This window comes from Scyliorhinus canicula, chromosome 11 (assembly GCF_902713615.1).
Source record: "Scyliorhinus canicula chromosome 11, sScyCan1.1, whole genome shotgun sequence".
Lineage (NCBI taxonomy): Eukaryota > Metazoa > Chordata > Chondrichthyes > Carcharhiniformes > Scyliorhinidae > Scyliorhinus > Scyliorhinus canicula.
Window position 1 is genome coordinate 17,226,820 of NC_052156.1, and position 15,221 is coordinate 17,242,040.

The 15,221-nt window shown below is 40.9% G+C and overlaps 1 protein-coding gene across 1 annotated transcript in view; it reads right to left on the minus strand.

The window, feature by feature from the left end:
- Nucleotides 1-280: 280 nt before the first annotated feature.
- The window catches only part of gnai2a (guanine nucleotide binding protein (G protein), alpha inhibiting activity polypeptide 2a), a 249,281-nt gene continuing 234,340 nt past the window's right edge, over nucleotides 281-15,221 (minus strand). The window contains exons 8-9 of the mRNA XM_038812350.1: nucleotides 12,606-12,818; nucleotides 281-3,734 (exon numbers count right to left, since the gene is read on the minus strand). Of these exons, the coding sequence (XP_038668278.1) occupies nucleotides 12,628-12,818 (191 nt within the window). The 3' untranslated portion in view covers nucleotides 281-3,734; nucleotides 12,606-12,627. The remainder of the gene's footprint in view (nucleotides 3,735-12,605; nucleotides 12,819-15,221) is intronic.

Sequence of the window (15,221 nt, forward strand, 5' to 3'; positions counted from 1 at the left end):
TGCTGCTCGTTGGGCGCCTTTCCGCTGATATGGAGCTACCGTTGGGGACAGGGGGTGGTGTGCTGGCTTGAGAGCTGGTGGATTTTGTATCTTCTAAATGCTTTTGGCGTATTACTGCTTTTCATGACTGTGTTTTCTATGCATTTTACTGATTCATTTGTATTTTTGAGTTGTCAATAAACTAAAATACATGTAGTTCCCAGCCAATAGTATTGAGGCAGGTTATAGCAGGAAGATATAGTTTAGAAGAGCAACATTAATCAAGACAAAGTCACTGGGGTCCTACTAAAAAGTATTTTATTAATTTGGTCTTTTACTTGTTTTTACACCAGGTAACATATTGTAAGAAACATACATGGTTGCAATGCATCTGGCCTCATTACAAACTAAAGAGAGGTGTGGGTGTGTGTAAGTAACAATATAATGACAATAAAAACTAGTCAAATATTGTCAGACAGCAACCCTCCCATACCTCCCCCCACCCCCACCACAAAATAAGGTTAATTTTACTCCCAGGTAAACTGGTTGTACATCATCTGAGCCAACACATGGGTATCAGAAAAAGCTTGCACAAATGAAATTAACAAAATATTTTATTAAATGTTTTGAACCTTCCTTCATATATTTAGAACTTTTAAACTCTCAGAATACAAAGTTTCTCCTCCCTATCTGAACAGCTTCTGCTGAATCTACTTTACGATGCAAGCTTAAGAATGACTTCACTGAAGAAAAGAAAAATCACGAAAATTAATTACAGAAAGACTGCAAAGCGCTTAAAGAGATTTTTCAGCAAATTAAAGAATTGCGTGTGTCCAGGCAACTTTTGTCTTTCTTTGTTGACCGAATGAAATCGCCCAATTTAAATTACCGTTCAAAGTTGCATTGCTTAACAGAAATTACTATATCCGAAAGAGTCTGTAACATCCTGCTTATACATGCTTCAGTTTCTCAAATGTTCATGTCCCCCCCCCCCCCCCCACCTCCAAAAACACCCAGAGATTATGGCACTGATACCAGGGTTCAAATCGTACTCATGCTCCATGTACTAGCTGCTCAAACTGTATCATCCAATCAAACAGTTGTTAACAAAGATGAGGAATCACCATTTTTCCAATTGGATTTAAAAGGTGGTACATAATTGGATTTACATTTCAAATTTTTAGGTTTCTAACTAAGTAAATTGGAAACATTTGGTTAACATCCGGAATGTTAAAAGTGCTGCCGTGTCAGGGGTTCATGTCAGGTTTTCTTAAAAAAAAAACTCATCAAGCCGTTTCAACTTTGTGCTTAAATGGGTTACTGTACATAAAACATATTACAGAGAGTTACACAAGATGCAGAATAAACTGGAATCTTTTAAAATCTAGAAACCTTAATTACATCCAAGTGCAACCAAGACAAATCCCTCTTCCAAATTTACAAAAGTCATACACTTAACGTCCACTTGTAATTGATGATTTGAGTGACTATAAATGGTCAAAGTTCTTCGCACAGAGGAAGAATTGCCTGAGAAACACAAGTTGAAACTTGAAAAGCCACCACTGGTGCTCTCAACCTACAAGATGCATTGCATTTTTAAAAAACCGGTGTAGATGAAATGGAATGGAATCTAGCTACTGCAAAGAAAACAAAAGCCCACAGAAAACCATTAACCTGTTCATCAATCTGCTTCAACAATCCTGATGACCTGCTTAGTCTAAGTATTTTTAATTACACATCCTGTTCTAAGCAAAGAGAGCACAGGAAGTTACTAAATAAAACAGACAAGATAGATACTCATGTGGAAAATAAATGGCTCTGAGCTTCAACTTTTCAGCCACTGGGTATGACTACAACTATACCGCAGGCCTTTTCTTCTCTGGTTTGCATTTCCAATTACTTGAACCTAAATTGGCTCTGATGCAGTCTGCAGAAAATTGGAAATATGTTCGAATGAACATGATGAGAATGAACAGAGCTTCAAAGACCTGTGAGTAGGGTGTCAAACACCAGATAAACAGAAGTGAAGTGTATGCACTATGTCCCTTTAAATTCAAGTTGTAGCAAACATCACAAACTAAGTTAGTACTGTTACCAATACAAATAAGATTAATCAGTACCATGCCTGGAAGCAGTCCTTGTATTTGGAATACTCTGCAAGTGATACAGATTTTGCTCTGCAGGATACACATCTGAATGTCTGGAGCGTCACAAGTATCTGTGTCTAGTGCTTACTGACAGATGTGGCTGCCTGGGTGAAGATTCTTAGATGAGCAGAAGAATTTTGATGTGATGCTTTCATTAGTAATTCACTATGGAGTTTTAGGTAATGGTTAAGCACTAGTCAGAAGGCAGGAATGCAGCTTTCTTAGTTGATGTTTATAGTGTTACGTGCCATTCATACCTACTCAACTTCAGTTTGGTTGCTCTGTTCTTCTCATCAGTTACTAGACGGAATGCTATAACTGAAGCTATCAATTCTACCTACATTCGGACACAGTTCAAGACAGGCAAGACTGATGCAAAGAGCAAAGAGATATTACACCAATTTGCAAGATATTCTCAATGGATTTAAGCTTCATTAAGATTTAGCAAAAACTCCATTCCCACAATTAGGGAACAAGTTTACAGGGTCTATAAAGACACAAATAAGATGTCTGATGGATGCTGTAACCATTCTATAACACAGGCAACAACCCAATACTGTCCATTTGGGGGATGGATAAAAGGGAGATACTGGTAGAAGTTGGGGGAGGGGGGAGGAATATCTTTTTGCGATAAAAAGGGGACTGAAAAATATATAGAAGAAATCCTGGTGGATTAAAAATTCAGGCCCAGAAGATGCGGCACAATCCCAGTTAGTACTTGAAGAGTTAATGCTGCAAACAGGAAGAAACATTATTTTGGGCAGAATGTCTCCTTTTGAGTAAAGTGAATAGACTATTGTCAAGCTGGTCCCCGCCACAGATTATAGTATCTCTCGCTTGGAAATGCCAAAAATAACCATTTTCATCAGAAATTAAGGGGAAAGGAAAACTTAACCATTAAATTTAAAGCAGAACTCAGTTACAGTTGTAAACAAAGTTATATTCAAGGCACAAAACTTACTGCAGCAAAATTCATTTCAGTACATTGTCGATTACTTACATTTTAAATATGTTAAATGAATTTGCAGCTTAGGAGCTAATAAAGCCTTTCTCAAGCAACCTATAAAAACTATTAAAATCTGTTAGGAATGTATGCTGGTTGTGCAAATGGAAAGACTAGGAAACATCTATGTTTTACATGCAACTTGGCTGACAAACTCTCTCACACACAAAAGGAACAACTTTTTTTTGCCAGCAGGGAAACCAGCAGATTGGTGCAAAGACCAGTTTTTGCTAAGCTGCTGTGTTTTTGTTTGGAAAATAATCACACTTATAACTTCTTACATGCTTTAGACAACCAAAAGTTTTTTTAAAAAAGGCATCCATGCCTGACATAACCATAAAATGGAGAGTTCCGCTAACCCTAGCAAAGCACTTGCTAACTGAGCTCAAGGACATCTGCGCTCTTCCAAAACAAGGCATATTCGTAAAAAATAAAATTAATTAAATAGTAAAAATTCTGCATCATCAGGGGATAAAAAGATTGGGAAAGTTGGCAATGCATTGACGGTCTTAAGTCTCTTGTAAAAAGCAGTTAAAAGCAGAAAGCTGATTTTATTGGTGCAGTCCTTCCTCTGGGATCCTCTGCATTGAGCAGTTCAAGTAACTCTGGAACAAAACAAAGAAAAAGTAAATGCAAAGAGCTGCATAGCTGTTTTATTGCATACATAATACCCCTAGCATCAGTGTAGAGTTTCATTTCTTATTCCTGTGGAAGGAATGTGACACAATATATCAAAGATGCGGAAATTAGATTCAAACCTTTACGGCCCCACGGGATGAAAATCACATCTTCCTAATAATTTAGAGACAATAAGAAAAGAGCCACAGGCTTAAGGTGTCATGTGTGCTGGACAAAGTAAAGTGCAAATACCTTCAGAATATCTTGCACAGAACATTTAATATCTCCCTGCATCAGTTAGTAAGATAAATCCCTAAGTCACTATGCCAAGCGCAAGGTTTTGCATCATTGCTCCAAATAAATAAGATTTTCTTCATTGGATATGAATAAAAGTATGCAATAGTGGGAAGTACGAATTTTTACTCTAAGGAAAGCTACATTTTGAAGTGTGTTCAACATTTCAGGTTTTAAGATATAAATGCTGTTCAAATAAGATTATTGTTGAGATGACTTACTATTAAAATGAAAATTAAATGAATTGGGAAATCGTTATTCAGAAATATTTGGCGCAAATACAAAAGAAGTAGAAGGTATCAAAACCACATGCAAATAGCGATTTAAAAAATGATAGCTTTGCAGAAATGCAGTTTCAGGCAGGTTGCTGCAGTGATTGGATTTGAAGTTTGACAGCAGTATTCATACTTTCCACCATAAAAGGTTCTCCACTAATCAGCAAGCATTCTGATGCATCAAAAGTGACTTCAACTCATCCAATTGAGCTACAAAGACTACAATTCAGGAAAGTGATCCAGATTGGGAGTCTGGGTGACTTCTCCCCTTTATCCCAGAGATGCTTGCGGCTTTCTCTATTGTTGTTCTGGCAAAAGTCAACAAAATCACCTCACCGTCACCTTATCATGGTTCTTTAGGGATGGGCAACAAATGTTGGCCTGGCCAGCGATGTACAACTTCCATGATAAAGCAACAAATAAATATAGTTTTTAAAATCAGTTCATTCCGGGAACAAACCAGGGATTTTCCTGACTGTGCAAATCAACTGAGCACTGGATTGCCCCAAGATTTTCATGATTGACAACCTCTGCCCACATCATTACCCCAATGAGAGGCTCCTTCTCTCCTAAATGTATCAATTCAGACACTCCCCCCCCCCCCCCCCCCCCCCCCCCCAAAATTAACACCGTTTGTATGTCCCTCTCACTCAGTAGTAGTGTCTACTTTTAACTATTATAATTTATTAAGACCCAAGGTTAATCATGTGCACAGCTCTGTAAATGGATGTTATGTGTAGGTAATTTACTACTGGTAAGAAAATCTGTCTTTTTCTAGTTTCTGAAATGATAGAACAGAACTAAAATGTTACAACACAGAAACTGGTGCAGAGCCTGTGGTGATTTTTACCCCTTTAAACTACCCAAAATCCCATTATCCTACTCATTCTGCCTTCTATCCTCCATATCCGTTAAAATTCCTCTATTCAATTGGTTTTTGTGAAGTTTATGAACTCTATTGCTACAGCTGCCCGTGGCATAGACTTCCATATTTTATCCTTCACACGTGGTTCATTTTGTCTAATTTCCTCTTTAATTCATTGTTATCTTAAATTTTAATAGGAACAGAAGTAGGCCATCCTGCTCTTTGAACCTTCTCCACCATTCTATAAGCTCATGGTTGATCTGACCGTACTCTCAACTCCACTGTACTGTGGTACCCCCCCCCCCCCATAACCCTTGGCCATTAAAAATCTGTCCAACTCAGTCTTGAATAAACTTAATGACTCAGTCTTCGCTGCTTTCTGAGGAAGAGAATTCCGCAGACTAACAACCCTCCCAGAAAATATTTCTCCGCATGTCAATCTTAAAAAAAGAGACCTCTTATTCCTAAACTGTGTTCCCCAGTTCTAGTTGCCCCGGCAAGTGTGTTACGAGAGGGAGATATTACGAACTTGGACCCAGAAATAGGAGCAAAGATGTAGTAGGCAATTTAGGGGTTAACAGACTGAGGAAAAACTGCTAGCATGGAGTCAGAGGGGTACAGCCACACCTGGCCTGAGTTATATCGTCTCATTCAGACTTAAACCCTTAAGTGGGAATACATAGGATGCCCCTGTTCAGCCAGGATAATTCACTCGTGATCTACTGTCCTTCAGGACACACTTGCTTGACCAGCAATTAGACCATTACAGAGTCGGATGGCCTCTCTTGTCTGTAAATGGGAGGTTAGTTGCATATCAATAGCATGGCTCGGTTCTTTCGTATAAACGGGAGTGGGAAATCAGACAGCCAAGATAATGATGTCTGGGCATCCCAGGAGAGAACCTTTGTTGGAAGGGTGAGCGGGAGCAAGCACGAGAGGGAGCATCCTGTTTGGAACAGGTGAGTAGAAGGATTTGAAAAGCCACATAGATCACAGGAATATTAAAAACTAGGAGCAGGAATAGGCCACCTGGCCCCTCTCTTGCTCTGCCATTAAATATCATGGCTGATCTTTTTGTGGACTCAGCTCCATTTACCCGCCCGCTCACCATAACCCTTACATCCTTTACTGTTCAAAAATCTAACTATTTTTGCCATAAAAACATTCAACAAGGTAGCCTTAACTGGTTCACTGGGCAGAGAATTCTATAGATTCACAACCCTTTGGGTGAAGAGGTTCCTCCTCAACTCAGCCCTAAATCTGCTCCCCCTTATTTTGAGGCTATGCTCCCTCGCTCTAGTTTCACCCGTCAGTGGAAACAACCTCCCTGCTTCTACCTTATCTATTCCCTTCATGATTTTATCTGTTTCTATAAGATCCTCCCCTCATTCTTCTAAATTCCAGTGAGTATAGTCCCAGTCTACTCAGTCTCTCCTCATAAACCAATCCTCACAACTCCGAAATCAACCTAGTGAATCTCTTCTGCACCCCCTCCAGTGCCGGTACATTCATTCCCAATTAAGGAGACCAAAACTGTAAACTGTACTCCAGGTGTGGCCTCACCACCACCCTTTACAGCTGCAACGTAACCTCCCTGTTTTTAAACTCCATCCCTCGAGCAATGATGGACAAAATTCCATTTGCCTACTCAATTACCTGCTGCACCTGCAAACCAACTTTTTGCGATTCGTGCACAAGGACACCCAGGTTCGTCTGCACAGCAACATGATGGAATTCCTTTACCATTTAAGTAACAGTCCATTTTGCAGTTATTCCTACCAAAATGGATGACCTCGCATTTACCAACATTGTACTCCATTTGCCAGATCCTTGTCCACATCCATTTGCCAGACCCTTGTCCACACACTAAAACTACCTCCACAGACTTTGTGTCCCCTGCACACTTTGCTCGACTACTCCTCTTAGTGCCATTTGCGAACTTTTGACACATAACAATTAGTCCCCAACTCAAAATCATCTATGTAAATTGTAAACAATTGCGATCCCATCACTGATCCCTGGGCACACCACTAGCCACTGATCGCCAACCTGAAAAACACCCATTTATCCCCACTCTTTGGTTTCTGTTAGCTAACCAATCCTCTATCCCTCCAAAGCACTCACCACCCTGAATTGGAAATATATCGCCGCTCCTTCACTGTCGCTGGGGCAACATCCTGGAACTCCCTGCCTAACAGCACACCTCAAGGACTGCAGCGGTTCAAGAAGGCAACTGATCACCACTTTCTGAAGGGCAACGAGGTATGGGCAATAAATGCTGACCTAATCAGTGACACCCACATCTCATAAATGATTTTTTTTTTAAAATTAAAACTTACCGTTATGGGTCTGGTCCAGTATCTTAGCCCTTGCTGAGAGCTGACCAGGTATCCGTAACAAATTGAAACATCCTTCTGATATTTATCTCATCGGGTCCCCTCAGGATCTTACATTTCAATAAGATCACCAAACATTTTTCGAAACGCCAATGGTTATAGGTCCAACCTGCTCAACCTTCTTATAGTATAACCCCTTCATCCTAGGAATATGTCAGGGGACCTTCGAATACAATTATACCTTTTTTCCCCAAAATAATGAAACCAAAACTGTGAGATGTGATCTCACCAATGCCCTCTGCAGCTTCAGTAAAACTTTCCAATTTTTATTTTCCATTTCCCTTGCAATAAACATCAATATTCCACTTGCCTTCTTAATCATCTGTTGTACCTTCATACTAACCCTTTTGTGATTCATGTACCAGGACATCCAGATCCCTCTGTACCACCACGTCCTGCAATCTCTCCCAATTTGAATAGTATACTATTCCTCTATTCTTCGTGCCAAAGTGATCAAATTCACCTTTTCCCACATTATACTCCATCTACCATTTTCTTCCCTCGCTACTCAACCTGTTTATATCTTTTGCAGGTTCTTTACATCCTCTCGGTGACATACTTTCCTACGTTTCTTGGTGTCATCGGCATATTGAGCTACAAATAGTTGTTTGGTCGTACAGAACTGGAGTATTGCAGAAAGATACACGTCGAAGCTTTTCATCTTGAACTCATCAGATCAATCGCAAGAATACCGATACGAGGGGGATACAACAATTCATAATATACAAGTGCTGGTTGGTTGGCGGGAGACTCTGATTGATAGAGATTTTGCCATGGAGAATTTGAATCTGTAGGCAATAGAACTATTTTGCATTAATGTAAACCATGGAAAGAAAAATAACTTATTAATGGAGAGACATTTTCCTTAAATTCTACCCCAAGTGACTTAATAGTTAACTGCCCAAGTACTGAAATTTAACCCAGGTAGTTTGACCCTGATTGGTCAAGGCCCACTAGAGTCGATGAATGGCTGTTATTCTTTTGTTTGTTTTGTTTAGCTAAAACAGGCATGATGGGTGTACAAGTTGTTTTTGTCTGCAAAGAACATGGCCGTGTGTTAATATATGTACCTTCCAGTACACACTGCGTCTCAGATTTTACTAGCACCTCTTCATTGGGTAGTGTGTCTTATCCAAGATATCTTTATCATTCTTCTCTGCATTGCTTCACTGATCATCCAACATTTGCTGCCGTCTGTCAAAATCAGGCAGAACGTCCTGCCCTCCAGATAAACAAATCTGTTCAGTTATGCTGAATTCTTGCTGTAATCAGCAATTTGTGCACAAGAGGCATTTCTCTATAATGTTGGCACACTGGTTTCTCCAAGAGCATGTCTCTCAATTAATCACAAGGAAAATCTGAAAATGATGGGATTCACTGACATTAACTGTCAGAAGGATCCATTTCTATCAATGCTAGAATACTTCAAGGACCGTCACATCATGATCAGAGGGCACAATTTAAGGATAATGTCTCTCCATTAATAAGGTTTTTTTTCATCAATGATTTACATTAATGCAAAATTGTTCTATTCCCTCATATGGGATTCAGAAAGGAACATTTAGCCCCGATAGGTTAAGCCCATATCTCAGCCACTGGTGTTTTTTGGTCATCATGACAGTACAGCAAGCAATTTTCACCTATGCCAAAGTAAAGCACATTTGAGGAGCTTCCCATAAGGGCTCTGCTTTGAACCTTAATCACAAAACCTCAGGCTGACTGCCCACGGTTAAAAGAATATCACTTTTAAGAATACCAGGCAACAGGTGGAGACCTATCCATTCTTATGCTGCATGTTGCTTCTCTAAATCACTATTATTGGAATAACTGATTTCCTCTAGTCATATAAATCATTGAAATTTGCAACACAGAAGGAGGCCATTTGACTATCGTGTTTACTACAGTACATTTTTAAAATATAAATTTAGAGTACCCAATTTTTCTTTTCCCCAATTAAGGGGCAATTTAGCGTGGCCAATCCACCTAGCCTGCACATCTGTGAGCTGTGGGGGGTGAGAGGATGTGCAAACCCCACACAGTTAGTGACCCAGGCCAGGACTGACCCCGGGTCCTCAGTGCTGTGATGCAGCAGTGCTAACCATTGCGCCACCGTGCCACCCGCAAGTACTTTTTAAATGTTGAGAATTTCTGCCTCTACCATATTTTAGGCAGCCAATTTCAAATTCACATCACACTGTGGGTGGAAAACTGGAACTTTGATTCCCTCTAGACCTCATGCCTTATTCTAAGTCTTTGCCCCCGGTAATCCCTCACACAAGGGGATCGGGGTCTTCTCATCTGCTCTATCTAGATCCCTCAATTTTTTACACTTCTAGGTCTTTCCTCCACCTCCTCTGGGCCAAAGTCACTTGAAACTCTTGTGAGACAAGAGTAGATGTTACAGGGGACTATATAATAGAGTAACTCCTGCAAACTGGAGAATAAAATCTCCAGAGCAATTAGGGATGGCCAATCAATGCTAGCCTTGCCAGCAATGCCTATGAACAAATAATGAATTGTTCGCCATCACTCTTAAAATATTGCCCCTGCCAAGAAAGCAGTACCTGTTTTCTTTCTCTTATCATGATGCCAGGACAAGGCCATTTGGAAGAATGATCCTTTTCAGTGATTGAACCGTGACAGGTTTGAACATGCTTATATTTACCTCCTATCAACACCCACACTATCCCACCAACCACCAAAGAAACAATAGCCTTAATGGGCAAGGACTCAAACCGACAAAAAAACACTATTGGATTGGTGCTGCATTATCACCACTTCAGGAGCAACATATTGCCTGCCAATTACTGCGGTTTTGTGAACACCAATGCAATTTGGATTGTAGCACCTCAGACCTATCACACTGTCCTGCCCTGAAGCTTCATCTCAACTTTTAATTTATATTTGCCCGCCAGTTATTATGTCTTTTCGGTTAGCACTTGCAGCTCAAGTAGTTTTAAATCATTGAAATTGCCCTTCTTCTTCCTCCCCTTCATTTTGGCTAGGGTTTCTCTGATTACAAGTGGATTGCTGGGTTGCAGGATTGCCGTATGAGGAGAGACTGGATTGATTCCAGTATTCGCTGGAGTTTAGAAGAATGAGAGTGGATTCAATTCAAACGTATAAAATTATGACAGGATTGGACAGACAATGCAGGGATGTTTGTTTCCTCTGCTGGGGGGGGGGGGGGGGTCGAGAACAATGGGTTACAGTTTCAGGATATGGGGTAGGCCATTTAGGACTGAGATGAGTAGAAACCTCTTCGTGGAATTCGCTACCACAGAAGGCTGCGGAGGCCAAGTCACTAATATATTTGAGGAATTAGATATATTTCTAGACTCCAACGGCATCAGGTGGTATGGAGAGAGTGCGGGAGTATGGTCTTGAAATAATTAGCCATGGTCATATCGAATGGTGAAGCAGACTCAAATCATCGAATGACCTATTCCTGCTCCCTTTTCTATGTTTCCATGATTGACTAGGTATCTGCGTACTTAGCCCCCTACTCTACTCCCTGTACACACACGACTGCGTGACAAAACTTGGTTCTAACTCCATCTACAAGCTTGCTGACGATACGACCATAGTGGGCCGGATCTCGAATAACGATGAGTCAGAATACAGAAGGGAGATAGAGAACCTAGTGGAGTGGTGTAGCGACAACAATCTCTCCCTCAATGCCCGCAAAACTAAAGAGCTGGTCATTGACTTCAGGAAGCAAAGTACTGTACAGACCCCTGTCAGCATCAACAGAGCCGAGGTGGAGATGGTTAGCCGTTTCAAATTCCTAGGGGTGCACACCTCCAAAAATCTGTCCTGATCCACCCACGTCGACGCTACCACCAAGAAAGCACAACAGCTGTCCACATTAACCCGTACCAACTTTTACAGATGCACCATAGAAAGCATCCTATCGGGCTGCATCACAGCCTGGTATGGCAACTGCTCGGCCCAGGACTGCAAGAAACTTCAGAGAGTCGTGAACACCGCCCAGTCCATCACATGAACCTGCCTCCCATCCATTGACTCCATCTACACCTCCCGCTGCCTGGGGAAAGCGGGCAGCATAATCAAAGATCCCTCCCACTCAGCTTACTCACTCTTCCAACTTCTTCCATCGGGCAGGAGATACAGAAGTCTGAGAACACGTACAAACAGACTCAAAAACAGCTTCTTCTCCACTGTCACCAGACTCCTAAACGACCCTCTTATGGACTGACCTCATTAACACTACACCCTGTATGCTTCATCCGATGCCAGTGCTTATGTGGTTACATTGTATATGTTGTGTTGCCCTATGTATTTTCTTTTATTCCCTTTTCTTCCCATGTACTTAATGATCTGCTGAGCTGCTCGCAGAAAAATACTTTTCACTGTACCTCGGCATACATGACAATAAATAAATCTAATCCAATCCTGCTGACACAAGTAACTCATCACCATTGATAAACTGCCAAATTGGTTTCACTTTCAGGCCAGTGAATTCAGGCAATCAATTCACTGCAAAAATATCCCACCTCAGAACTTTAGAAAATGTTTAAACAAATGGTCATCTTGGTTAGGTGCATCAGATTCATTTAATAAAGAGCAGAATTGAGCGAGCACCAAGCCTCTCAAACACTCAACCTAGAGCACAGCTTATAAAATTAAAATAAACTTGGATCTTCCTTTGCGCAACTGTGCAAGTGTTCCAATTTTTCTTTGCTGTTTAAACAGTGAGAATTAATTACTCTGAAAGAACTACTTGGCATTTGTTGCTGAGCTCAGCAGTGCAATGGAGTTGAACAGTCAATTAAAATCATCGCTCTGCAGTTTTTCAGTGACAATGATTTAAACTATATGTAGATTAATTCAGCTCGGTAGCACTGTTGGATACAAATCAGACAAACTAAATCTCTTACGTATCTTCAAACGCATTTGACGGAACAAAAGGAAGTTGAAGTAAATTGTAGATTGTGTAATCGTTTCCTTTTTGGAAATGAAGTTTACTGAGGGAGATGCCCAACATGAGCTGACACATATACCTACCATCATCTCCACACATCTGTTCTTAGAAGAGGCCGCAATCCTTCAGGTTATTCTTGATGATGACGTCAGTGACTGCATCAAATACAAACTGCACGTTCTTTGTGTCGGTGGCACATGTGAAGTGTGTGTAGATCTCCTTGGTATCCTTCCGTTTATTTAGGTCTTCAAATTTGGTCTGGATATAGCCTGCAGCCGCATCATACTCATTAGCCCCTGCATTGAAAGAAAGGCATGGTTAGAATCAGTGCCTCACCTGTTTAACTAGATACAACTGGGAACGTACAGCTGATATGAGATGGAGTCTTAACCTTTTGCTCCGAACCCTTTGGCTCCCCCCCAGTGTAAACATAGCCAGGTCAGTTTCCACTTGGGTCTTCATGCAATGTCTCATTTAGCACCCATTTGTGCTTCAGAAGAGAGAAAATAACTCATGCAGTTTTACACATTGGAGCAGCTGCTCACCATAAGTACACACAAGGATATATTTCTATCTACATCCATATGTTATCAACAGGTTTGGGCTCGTCAATGAGTTCCATTTCTGCAGTTTAATTTCAGGTGCACGGCAGGAACTCCGAGGATACTCCACTTTTACATTTCAGAGTACCACACACAATTATCCAGTCCCCAAGGCTTTGCAGATGATCTGGTCAAAGGGCTCGGCTGGTGCTTCTCAAAACCACAACTTAGTGCTGTTGCCAGTTTTAGTCTTGAAGACAGAAGTGAGGAAAAAATGACACTGCACTGGCAGTATACAGACAGCTACAAGGCTCATCCCCATCATCCAGCTGAGTGAAGCATGAGGAAAACTGGAGGAAGTTAGGTTCTTAAGAATTTAAATGAAATAGCTGAGAGGCGGTGTTATAGATTGTGAGCGATATGAATTGTGACAAATAAGCACGACCAGCACATAATTCAAAGCAAACAAATAAGTGGGGCACATAAACTGAACTGATGCAATATCAATGCGATACAGGTATAAGGAAGATCTACTTCACACAAGAATAATTATCTGAAGTGGTACCCCAAGTAGGAGAATGAAAGCAAAGGCTTTGATTTGCAAATAAACCAACTGGGTAAAAGCAAATCCCGGGTTGTTCTTTTTGGATAGATAAGCTCAAGGTGCTCGTGTCCTGACAAACTGCAGTCAACACCAGAGAGCTCATTTGATATCATCTAGAGCTAGCACCACAAGCCTGTCAACAAACCTTGTCTCACTAACATAAGGAATCAATTTTTTCCCCCATCGGTTTTAAGGGCTGCTATTAAATTCACAAGGAATGTGTCTGGTCTGTTTCAGAAAAATAGCACTGTGAGTGGAAATGGGGGTGGAGTAGCACTGGGAAGCTGGTACAAAAACTGGCACTGAAACAAAAAAGCTTCCCTTTGCTGCATTTACCCTCTGACCCAACTTTTAGGAGATTTAAGATACATAAGCAATGAAAAGAATATTTAAAAAGTTGAGATTTTCACTTGAACTTGTTGCAGAACCTGACATGGACCATTCAGGAGCAATCGCAGGAAACCCGCCTACCCAATAAAACACTTCAGCACACTGACATGACGCCTATTGGGAGAGAAGAAGCGAGATAGAATCAGAGTACAAAACAGGCAGCTGCTGTACTATCTGTGCAAAATCTCATCTTTTGGAGCCAGTATTGATCACCGTGTTACCAGATTGCCTGAACTAAACAAAGATACTTCAGAGCTGATCCTCCTGCCTGGAGAGAAAGTCACTGCACATGCTCAGACACACAATTCTGAAGATACTTGTGGGTTAAGCCCTTAATTATAGATAACCATCCTGGCTGTGGATTGATTCCTTTAACAGTATTTGCTTGTGGATCTTGAGTCTTGAATGCCTTAGGCAAAGCGCACACCAGACTAAGCAGAGACTGGACTTCATACCAATCGGGATCAGTGACACAAGGTATTTTGCAATTTCAGTCAAACGTTGGAAGCAATGGAAGCTTCAAATGCCAGTTGAAACACTGTCGGGATATCTGGCCAAACATGTTGGAGGTAGGCGTTTGTAATATGTAAATTAAATATTTCAAATCGATGAGATCAATTCTGGAAGCCATAAAACGTGATCAGGATTAGATTTTTGCCGATTGCAACAATACTCAACGAAGAAGAGAATGAAGATTGCATTAGCGTTGTATGGTAGGTGAATGAAGGTCAGTCTTTTTGTTCCCACATACGGCATTCCTGTTAAGATACATTCCGAGAAGAGAAGATCTTTTTGGGAGGCTGTGGGAAGAAAGGGAGAGACTCGTCTGGCAACCAATAGGTGGTGATAATTGAAAAAGCCTGGGTGCAGGCAGCTTTTAAATGCACACATGACATTCACATCTAGATGCATTCCCTTAAGATGACTTTTTGGCAGGATGTTGACAGAAGGGGGGTAGCAGGAAAAAGAGAGACATTATCCTAGCAACCATGAATAAAGTGACAACTGAAAAAAGCCTGAGAGCAGGTTGCCCATCCTGTTCTGTGATGAAGAATTGCACATCTTCTTCCCTTTCTACCAGAAGATTTATTTTTCTGCCTTCTTCATATCAATGAGTGACTGTGTATGGAATCCCAAAACTTTAGAAAGGGAGATGTTAGCTA